Below are 11,810 nucleotides of genomic sequence, written 5' to 3' on the forward strand. Positions count from 1 at the left end.
TTCAAATGAGCCGGTGTGTCATGGTGAATGCTGCATCACTTAGCAAGAGTTGCAGCTTCAAATCCTAGCTCAGGACCCCTACTCATGGTTTCTTGTGTCTCGGTCGCTCACCCCACAGACCCCTGTAACGATGCATGCATGAGCAGCTCTCCCGAAGGCATGCAAGAAATTCAAAGAATGAAGTCTAAACTTTCTCTTACTCCTGTGATTCTCATTTTGTGTGCTCAGCTACACCACAAGCCTCCTTTACACCCTTAAATATTAACCCAGCTATTCTTTTGATGTGGGATTCCTCATTATCATATGAATAAATGATTAATTATCACTGTACCAAGTAAATGTAACTTTTATAACCACATGAATCAGCATTGTGCCAAACCCTTCAAGAATAGTAAGAGTGTTCAAGTTTTTATTGCACTTTATTGCTTCCTGGATCATTTAAAAGGAGTCACTGACAAATAACCGTTTACACAGGCTTGAAAGTTTGCCTCGGATGTACTGACCGGTTCTGTATTTCAAAATGCAGACCTACCTTCTTTCCCAGCAATTTAACACTAGGTCTTTGGCAGAAAACTCCACGGCTTGTCCAGCAAATGCTACTATTTGCAATGGCACCTCTTGTGTGTTACCAGAAGATAATTTTAACAAAACTTTGAGCATAATTTTAAGTACTGTTCTGACAATCATGCTGGCTTTAGTGATGTTCTCCATGGGTTGCAATGTGGAACTTAAGAAATTCTGGGGCCACATAAAAAGACCCTGGGGTATTTTTGTGGGTTTCCTTTGCCAGTTTGGAATTATGCCTCTCACAGCCTTCTTGCTGTCCCTGGTCTTTAACGTGCTTCCTATTCAAGCTGTCGTGGTGCTGATCATGGGATGCTGTCCAGGGGGCACAGCCTCCAATGTCATCGCCTACTGGGTGGATGGAGACATGGACCTAAGGTAAGAGCAGCCATTCTCTAAGTAGTTCATGTAGCTTTTTACAGCGTAAACTTTATATTGAAAAGGTCTGTCTGATCTTTTCCTTACCTTCCTGGCCCATGCATGGTAGAACTTCCTTCTTGTAAAGATGTTTAGTTACTGTAATAGTAGTAAATATAAGCAGAATAGCAAATATCCTTGGTTCTTTGAGAATTCATGAGGAAGATAGCACAACAGAATTGTGTATATTAGAAAATGCCTTTATTGTAAATCTTTAGATGTTGCAGAAAATAGTATTGATGAAGACCTCTAAAATACTAAAGATTATGAAATCTTTGTCGAAGTTAGTACTACTTTTGTTGTTGTGTTTCTCGCAAGATCTTGGGCAGTAAAAAAAAAATAAATAACAAAGGATTTTAGGACCTGAACCCTGTGTACAAAATAGTGGCTGTGCAATAGTTCTTGAAGTAATGTTTCTTCAAAAAGACCACCTGTGGAAAAATATTTTCCCTCTTTTTGTGTTCTATACAATGAATAGACAGGCATAGATTTTTTCTTTGGGAACTGATACAAACGAAAATCACTTGTGGTAAATCTATCTGCTCCTGGCACCTTCTGCAGCGTATTCAAACTGAGGGAAAGTTTGAGAGGCTACAGGCCACCGACTAAGGCAGCCCTGCATATAGGGTGCAATGAAAAAACTCCTGTGTGGCCAAGTGTGATGGTCTTGGTGACAGGGTGCTCTGAACTCAGAAATAGATATTTAAGGCACCTGGCATGGTCTAGGATGTCAAACACGCAGGAGAAGTGAACCCTACTGTTGATGCAAATTCCATGGGGGGTTCATTAACTAACAGCCTTTAAAAATGAGCCATCTTTTTATTTTTGTATCCTGATTACTTTGCTTTAAAATAAACAGGATCATTTCTCTGTTTCCCACAGAGTAACATAAATTGGAGCGTTAGTCCAATTTATCATATGCCAGTCTGAACTAGAAATGGAAAAAAATAATAAAATTAAGAAAGATGTGGAGTGTGGAGCTAGGGCGAATAGACTAAGAATGTTACTATTTGTAGCTTTAGCAAGACATTTTTTCCATCCTTTGAAAACAGTGAACTTTTTTGTCACATACAGGTGCTAATGTAATACCTGCTTTCAAATTATGTATGAAGTCAACTCTGCTAATCACCAACTTCCTCACTGTAGAGGAAAGACCTATGATATTAGGAACTATAAGACACTTAATTTCAATAAATACAGGTCTAAGAAACCACAGATGGAAAGATATCCAGCACAAGTCTGAAATTCGGTCCTAATCTTTCCTTGGAAGAATACACTGAGCTAAATTATGTTTTCTCAGCTCCGTATGTTCAGAGTCACGCCACTGAAATCAGTGGTAAAAATCCGAATTGATGATGCTATAAATATGAGTAGGGTTTATATCCCATGATGCTGGCAGAGGGTGAAGTAAATTGAAAATACTTATAAAAGGTTATTCTTCAGGTAAAGACCTTTACCTTAAGAAGTCAAAGGGTTTTGGTCAGTATCTTTGTGACAATAATGCAGGGACCAGAGGATATGGGAGGTACAGCACAGATGGCAATGCAAGCATCTTCAGTTCTTGTTAGAAGAGTAACAGTATAAGTAGCTTGGCTGGTTTCTGGAGCCAGCACAGTATTCTAGAAAGACTGCCTATCATATCAGACAAGGTTTTGTTTTTAACTGATAATATTTTATGTTTATACATAACAACCCACCATCATTGTCTACAGTCCTGCTTCAAAACGTCCCAGCGCAAACAGACCACAAGTTAGAGCAGGAATTCATTTTCTACTGCTCATATAATCACAGGGAGGTGAAGTATGAGGTTTTATACCTTTCTTAGTAACTCAGACCCAGATGATATCCTCTGAAGCTTCCCACAGGCACATCTGTTTTTGACATCTCTTGATATTTCACAAGAACAACTGCTCCTGAAACACCATCTCCTCTCCCCCACAGCTCCCCCAGGGAGCTTCTGCAAGCACAGGGACTGGGGTTAGAGAACATGCAGACTTTGGAGCAGGATGTAGATACAGGGACAGTAAGAAGATGTAAGAAATACGGAGGTAGGAAAAATAAGCTCTTTTATCCATTTGGGGCTTCACCTGACCTTAACTGTAGCCCATGGCTCTTTTTTCTCTGTGTGTAGGAACTCTCTTGCCAGAGGCTCCTAAAAAGTTCTATTCAATGACTCTGAAGCAGAAAGTGACAGGAGCCAAAATTAATGCAGATATTCCTGCGGTTTCTGTATTAATTGTTATAGATTTCTCTGGATCCGCCCAGTTTGTGGGACAGGGTCAGTAGTCCCTTTTCTGAGGGCAAGTGACACAAAAGAGAAATCAGAAGTGAGGCTCATAAGGAAGTTTCTGAAGTCCCTTAACTAGAACCCTCTCTCATTACTTTTGTGTCAGAGGAGTGTGATTTGTAGGCATAATTTTATCTATTCAGATTCTGAGAATTTCCTCCTTATTTTAGCTGTCTAGCCTTTTCCTCGTTCTTCATTCCTGTAGCAGAATGCATCTTTTAGTACAAGCTGTATTAGGTCTGATGGTCTCAAGGCTTTATATTTTAATACAGAAATGTCTTTGCAAAAACCAAGGAAGAAACAATACTTATGCTCAGCTTCACTGAATAATTCTCAGCACCTACTCTTTGGCCTAGAGCAAAACAAGCCAGAAAAGGGAATTTTATTACGTCACACATCCTAGACAATGAAATATTTTTGGTTTATGCTGTTGACTTCAGAGTGATATTTTAACACTTCAGAACTGCTGATATAATGGAAAGCTCCATTTGACGTCCATCTGACCTTGTCCAGCTTGCCAACCTCTCAGAAGCCAGCCGGACAGGCAGCACACAGACAGACTTGCCAACAGACTTTCCTGATGGCCGCCTGTCTGACTGCCTCATTTGCACTGAAAGTTATTGTTCTGTGGCTGCAGAACATGTTGATATTTTATGTTCCTTTCCAGCAGAAGCCATTCCTTCCATTTAGCTTTTTTCTAACTTGATATACAGGATAAATTGACTGTAGCCAGCAGCATTTCTTGCCCAACCTTTCATAAGCTGTTAAGTCATAATAAGAAAATGAGAAAGACTATAGGTTAGCATGAGATGAACTGTCACTCTAACCAATTTCTTTGCAGCATCAGCATGACAACTTGCTCCACACTGCTTGCAATGGGGATGATGCCACTTTGCCTCTTTGTTTACACCAAGACATGGACTGATTCTAACGCAATTGTACTCCCCTATGACAGCATTGGTGAGTCTGGTGAACCAGCACTTTCCCTTCTGACTCTCTCCTTTATCCTCCCTCTAGTAACAACCACCTTTATACCATCATCCTGCAGAGTCATGAAGAAATGACCCCAGACTTTTTAAAAATATTCATCTTCCTACTTTCCAATAACTTCCATGGGAATTAGGTACCTAGTCATGTCATCCATAACTCTGCAGAACAAAGACTTGAAGTCATTATAAATATTGTACGGATATTTACCACGAGATTGTGCATGTTTTTCTTTCCAAATGGTTTGGAGATGTGCGTGGTACTGGGATAAGAATATGGAATAATTCCTACAGGAATAGCTGTTTCCCCTGGATGAAAGTGTTTGTAACAGCTTTAAGGCACAATCCTGCAAAGTGCTAAGTGCTGAGGCCATAATCTGGCAAAGTACTTAAGCGTATGTGGATAATTAAGCAAGTGATTAAAACTGCTGAGTCTCTTTGAAAAGCTGCAATCTACACCGCCAGGAGTGGCTTCATTTGACTTCCTGTCAAAAATCCCATCCAGCTACAAAGAGAAAATAGTCAAAGTATTTAGAAATACATGCTCCAGTGCTTTGCAGAGCTGTGGCCCTAGTGCTTATCAAGTGCAGTTCCATGCTGTGCTAATCTTAAAAACCAGCAGAGTCACTTTCATATTCTTCAATTTCATTTCCCATTGTCCTGGGGAAAAAAAATCACATACATTGCTTGTGCTTTCAAAATAAATACTGGAGGGGGGAGGCCAAAACAAAAGAAGCTCTAAACTAGTTGTTGATATGGTACAGTAGCAAAACACCTGCAGACAAAATGAACATTTAATATAGCTACTCACATCACAGGATAGTGATGATTAGCACACTCAAATTTCTGTCTGCCTTTCTGATGCAGGTGAATGAGCATGTAGCTCAGCAGAATGGCAATTACTTCAACAGCCTGCCAAAGACAACAGACTCTATAGAAAAGCAAATGGGCAGGTGTGGGTAGAGCATGCATGCATGCTCTGGGGTGTGCATACCAGAAACATCCTCCAAAGGCTTGCTCCGTACCCCCAGCTGCTCTACACAATGTCTGTCCTCCTGTCGGGAACTTCTGCATGATACGGGGGCTTAACTTCTTTCTTCTTTTTTACAGGTATTTCACTGGTAGCTCTTATAATTCCCGTTTCATTTGGAATATATGTTAAACACAGATGGCCTAGTAAAGCAAAAATCATACTTAAGGTAGGATATATAAAGCTGAAACATTAATAATTACGGACAAATTATGGAATGAGAGGCACCACTGAAACAGTACATTGCTATTCATAGTATTAGTATCTGACCTCATAAGAGCTGGGAAGTTTTCAGCAGAAAACAAATGAGATGCTGCGGAACTGTATTGCTTTCCCCCTGCACAAACACACATGAGTTGCATACATTATTAGAAACCATCATTATCCAAAGAGCCTACTTTTGTCTTTGGCTACAACTATGTTAGTAATTGAGTTCAGCTTATAAAGTAAACTGAAATTGGAAGGAAAATCATTCAGGTCAACTGGAAGCAGTTTTCCCCTGCAAAATAATAAAAAATGAAAACATTCTGGATCAAAAAAAAACTTTCTACTTTAAAAACATTTTGTCGATTTTTGGGGGCAATTTTGAGTGTGAAGTCAATTTTTATTAAAAAAACTTCTTTGAAAATGTTCCAACTGTAAAGAAAATCTAACAAAACTATTCACAAAATTCAACTCTCTGCAAGACAGTTTCAGATGCATCAAAAATATGTGGTTATGGTAAAAACTATTCTCACCAAAATAATAGTAATAATAACAACAACAACTACTACTACTTAGCTGCATTTAGTGTTAACAGCAGATTAATCATTCTGAACATTAGGTTTAGGTTTAGGTTTAAAGTGATTGTCAGACGTGCTGATAAAGGCCCTTGGCCTTTGTTAACGACTCTTAGTTAACACACATATTTTCTAAATTTTCTTAAACAAAACTTATCTGGCAACTGGTTACTCTACCTATACTTTGTTATCATTTCTCTGCTCAGGTAGTATAGAACACAAATAAGGTCCTTTTAAGTCCAATTAATTTTCTTGAACTGTTAGCTTACTGTGTTGTATCTTTAAATGCATTCACAGCTTACTTATGAACTTGGATACTATTGAGTGCTGGTTTCAAAACTGTACTATTCCTGCTTAATCAGTTAAGGGAAAAGCATGGACTTGAACTCACATGAAGAGATAGTCTACTTGCTCTCTGGGCAAAACACCCCGAGTGGGTGAGCAACCCACAGTAGCGTCCATTGACAGTTTGCTTTATGTAGGACAATGAAGCATCAAGTGAAGATTGAGCCGTAGATGTCAGTTTAAGGTCCATATAGTGAGACATGGAGGTAAGAGCACAAAGACGGTGTGCCAGGTGAAATGGAAGAGCTTGTCATGGACAGACTATGTTTCTTCTTCCTAGGTGCATGTGGTTAATAGCTCAGTCAAGCAAAAGTACTTGTTCACTCAGTGTTCTTAAAGAGACTTCAGCCAAAGACTGATGAAGTCAGTTCAGTGGGAATACACGTTTTAGCTGAGAAATGTAATCTTAGCCCCAGAAGTCTGCCGGTGAGATCCCTGGCAACATATGCCATAACGGCAGACATTTTACCTGGATATTGAGAAAAGAATGAGTTATCACTTTCTTCGGCAAGCAGTGGTGAGGATCTCAGTACATTCAGCTACAGGAAATAAGCTCAATTCAGTGACTATGTCTACGTAGAAATGCCATATGAGCTCACAGCCATTTTTCAAACAGAAGTTTTCAGCCACATTAAATATTTACTCCTCCATTTGGCAAATAATTTCCTATCACTAACAATCTAGTGTCTAGTTAGCATACGCTATACTAAGCCCCATAGTGTGACTGTCCAAGAAGCAGCGAGGAAAAGTGCATTATACTAGCTATTAGGCTGTCAGTTTCCCAAAAACTCTGGGAAAATTTTTTTAATGTGTGCACCATTCCTCGCTCACGTCACACCTGTGAGATTATTTTTAATCTCCAGCTCTAAGTACAATTATAGTCAAGGTTTCAAGAGACTAGTTTTACAGGTATCTGCTATAGATACCTATTACAGCTGTGCCTTGATCTATATCCGTAGTCACACATTGAAGTACATCGTACATCTCCTCTTTGGGAAAAATGGCAGCTATCTAATCTGTCTGCCTGCTGTGAATTACATTGCTATAAACTTTAGGTTTTATGTTTAATAAGATGTTTCAGTGACTCAGAGACACTCACGGGCATGTTTGACACTATGTTTGATGCCATTAAATTTCGTTGGGGTCTCTTATTCACCCAGTCTTTCCTCTTTCCTCTCACAGATCGGTTCCATTGTGGGAGCGATCCTCATCGTGCTCATTGCTGTGGTTGGGGGAATACTTTATAAAGGCTCCTGGATTATCTCACCCAAGTTATGGATCATTGGCACCGTATTTCCAGCAGCTGGCTATTCTCTGGGATTCTTTCTGGCCCGCATAGCTGGTCTGTCTTGGCACAGGTATAGATTTCTCTGTGACAAAGACCTGTAGTCTTATTTCAGCTGTGAAAAAAGTTTTTATTTAATGATTAATCAATGCTGAGAATGCTCCCTAAACATTAGCTATGCTACAGAGTCACTCATTCCCCAACTCTGTTTCTCGGGCACTACGTTTCTTGTGCACTTTTTTATTTACAGATTCTGACTATACGATTTCCTCCAACCTTTCAAACGTCCCCCCCTTGTGTGCGCCCATGTCCTATACTTCAAATGAGTGAAACGGGCCTGACTTATAAGTGGGTTGGGACTGCAGTAAAATTTCTCATGAAGATGCAGCAACCTACAATTTAAAATATCGTTACAAGAGAGGGACATAGTGTTACCGAATATAACATATGACTTGTGGAGTGTTTTGTTGACTATGTTAGCTGAAGGATACCATTTTCTCAGTTATCTGTTACTGTATGTTTCATGTTTATCCAGATTCCTAAAAAGCATAAGGACGCACAGGCAGCTATTTCACGATTGTCTTTATATTATTCCCTTTAGATGTCGTACAGTGTCTCTGGAAACAGGCATGCAAAACACTCAGCTATGTTCAACTATAGTACAGCTCTCCTTCAGTCCTGAACAACTTGAACTGATGTTTACTTTCCCACTCATCTACAGCATTTTCCAGCTGTTGTTTGCACTACTAATTTTAGGAGGTAAAGTATAGATATTTTCTATTATAGCATTATAATTATCATTATTATTAGCAGTCTTATTTTTCATGGATACGGAGAAAACAAGAAGGGATAAAAATAATCAAATGGAAAATAGTTAAGTAAATAATGACCCAAATGATTGCTGGGCATTGCCACTGTGCTGTGCCCTGTACATAACTAGGAATATATAAGGCTCAGTTCAAGATTTGGAAGACCCCTTTTTTTTAGCAGAAGGGAGGGGAGCTCCACCACCTACAACCGGGCACATGAGAATACCTTGAGCACAGGATTGTTATTACCCTTGGCCAAGGAAGGGCAAATGTGTCTTCTTCCACCACTCCAGGGTGCCTGGGCATAAAGCTGCATGGCAGGGCCACCCCCACAAGCATTCACAAACTCCCCCTCCTATCAGTGGTTGAGAGAACAGGCATTAACTTCATGGCTAATGTGAGAAAATATCTTCCATTAGAGGTAAAGCTCCCTTTTTCCTCCCACACACACCTCTCATGAGTTGCACTGCTGCTACTACAACTAACTTACCAAGGGTCGGGACCTTGTCCCTGTTGCTCACACCTAAAACCACCTGTGGCTATTGAGCTCCCACTCCCAAACCAGCCATCCTACCCAACACCAGAGCACTGCCCCAGGGACACAGCCTGCGAGGCGCAGCCCCAGCTCCAACCTTTCTGGTAGGCAACGGCGTGAGGACAGACAAAACACTTTGTCCCAGCTCCTGCCAAACAGGACTCAGGTAGAAGTAAGGGTCAGTCCCACAGACCCAGCCAAGGGCCCAAAGGCTTCCCAAGGGAGACAGGCGATACTTTTAAAAGTCACTGCACACAACAGGAACACAAAGCAGTCAAACACCAAATGCAGAATTTAGAACACTTTCCTTTCTTCAAGTGAAGAAAGTACATTTCCAAATGTACTTTTCTGGTGATGAGTGTTGTTGACATAAAATAATTAAACATAGCTTTAAAGAAACTGTCTGGAGGTGTTGGAATGTTTTAACAATATAAGGAAGGAAAATATTGCATGGCTACATGTTACTACAGTGTCTTTTTCAGGCAATTGTTGTAATTTCTTTATTTAATACTAAATATATGCCAATTCCCAGGTTACCGTGTTTACAGAAGACACCGGGTCAAAACAAAGACAGATGTCGAGAAAACAGAGGAAAAAGAGGATTCAAAATCACCATCATCACATGCTAAAACAAATGGAGGATTTGTATCAAATGAGACCAAATAGACAATTACCTCTCTTCCTACCAGCTGAAAAGATATAAGATACATGGTTTATTTAAAACTTTTTTTTCACATGCCACTGCTTTATGGAAATATTTAACAACAGGAGAAGTTCTGCTGATATTGCACAGTAAGACTTTAAAATTATTAACTTATGAAATATTTCTATTTTGATTTTGAACACGGTTTCTGCTACAATTGTAGAATATGGTTTTGAAGCCAATTCCCTAAAAATATTTAATATTTTGTTATAGCTTATTTAAAGAAAGGCAGAATAAAGGTGGGCTATTGCTAAAAAAACAAGCAGATATTTTCATTGCCAACTCCAGCCCATGATCCTGCAAATCCGTCTGCTAGTCTTAGCCCTCGCACCAAACAAAGATAAATCTCGTAAAAGTGCCTGAGCAGCAACATGAGTTGATGTGGAAGATCTGATAAGGCTGGAGGACTTTCACTAAACATGAATCAACCATGAAATTGGAACAAGCTAATAATGAAATAAAGTTTCATTTAGGTCAGTCTGGGCAGACTAAAGTCATTGCACTGTACTAATTGCTTGAAACATTAATTTATTCTAAAGCTATAATTTTAACAAGTGCAAGATACCTTATGACTGTATTTTTTTGCCCAAAGTAATAGAAAGTAACAGCTTTGCATCCTCAGTCTGAGTCTTTTAGGTGCTGGAAACATGAACAGAGAGACAAAGCTGAGGGCATAAGCCTAGAGCAATTTTACTGTGACAGCATACAAAGGAGCAGGCAGAGATTTTGGAAGAGTAAGAAATTATCAACTTCTGCACTGAAAGGGAGGCATTTGAAAGTGGAACAAAATTGTCCCTGATTCATCCAGGACTAATTTTACCACTGTTAACATGAGACAATAGTGCTTGCAGAGAGTTATATATTTTTGTTATTTTATGAACTCAAGAAATCTGAACTTACCAGGTGTCTGTGACATGTAGACACTGATGTAGTTGATAACTTTAAGATTTTAATTATATGAACCACAGACAGAAACTATTGTATGTAAACATACGTTATTTGTCTCTGAAAATTCAAGAGTACATATGGAAAACTGTCCTAAGTGTGTGGAGAAAATGAGTGCAATTCTAAGAGAAACAGTGCAGTAAATTTTTTGCAGCTGTAATTTTTTGTGGATACCTTCAGTAACATTAGTCCTGTAGCTCTTATGTAAAGAAGACGTCCAGAGAACTTCAGATTAAATGAGTGAGAGGTTGGCTGACCAAAAAATTCAAGAATGAGCCAACTATCAACACATGGAAACTATACACCTCTTTGTCATATTCAAGTGGACCTTCCGAGGTGTTGTGAGTTAATGCGACAGATTTTTTACAAACACAAATGAAATTGTGGAATTTAAGTTCCCGACGTGTATCTTTCCACTGCTGCAGAAATGTGCCCAGTATTAAACAAAGAATAAATTATTTCTATCTACCATATGTGGGGGAAGGGGTCTCAAAATGTTCCTGAGTTCTGGGAGGCTTGAAGCTACTTTGCTTTCAGGGGGAGTTCAGTGTGGTCGTAACCTCCAAGGAGGAGTTTAACACTTAGCAGGAGTTATCACATAATGAGGCATGCTACATTTTATAGAACGAAGATTGAACAGAAAAATGTAGTGAAGTCTGTTATGGAAGAATCATAAATGTGAAACAGCACATTCACTGAGAAAAGGGTAAGCTACTATTTGTAACATCTCTAGTAAAAAGGCTATTGTCTTTATCCTGCGTCCATCAAAAAATGGGCAGCAGTAGTTAGGGTCACGTCTGTCTTACACACCAAGCTGCTGCTCTTTCCCCATACTAAACTTCAATGCTTCCATGCATATTTTAAGCAGATTTTGAAAATGTATTGAAGAATAATAGTTTGTCTTGCTTATACTGTGTGTGTGTGTGTATTTAAAGCAACTGTATAACCACTGAACTGAATAAAGTCAGAAACTGTTTATAATTTTGCCCACTGGAGTAATTTAACGTAGAAAGAATTGAGACTGAAACCTGACATGCAGACAAAATTTATGACTTTGAGATGTGACAAAAACACCTCAGATCACGTGTGAAATGAATTTGGTTAATAATAATGAGATTAAATGAA

The 11,810-nt window shown here is 39.2% G+C and overlaps 1 protein-coding gene across 1 annotated transcript; it reads left to right on the plus strand.

Annotated features, from left to right (window-relative positions):
- The first annotated feature begins 520 nt into the window (after positions 1–520).
- Positions 521–9,703, plus strand: SLC10A2 (solute carrier family 10 member 2). Its single transcript, XM_009288119.1, has 6 exons — positions 521–942; positions 4,110–4,228; positions 5,365–5,453; positions 7,591–7,766; positions 8,295–8,452; positions 9,570–9,703. The coding sequence occupies exons 1-6, from the start codon at positions 521–523 to the stop codon at positions 9,701–9,703; spliced, it is 1,098 nt and encodes a 365-aa protein (XP_009286394.1).
- Positions 9,704–11,810: the final 2,107 nt, after the last annotated feature.

This window comes from Aptenodytes forsteri, unplaced genomic scaffold, assembly GCF_000699145.1.
Source record: "Aptenodytes forsteri isolate BGI_AS27 unplaced genomic scaffold, ASM69914v1 Scaffold123, whole genome shotgun sequence".
Taxonomy (NCBI): Eukaryota; Metazoa; Chordata; class Aves; order Sphenisciformes; family Spheniscidae; genus Aptenodytes; species Aptenodytes forsteri.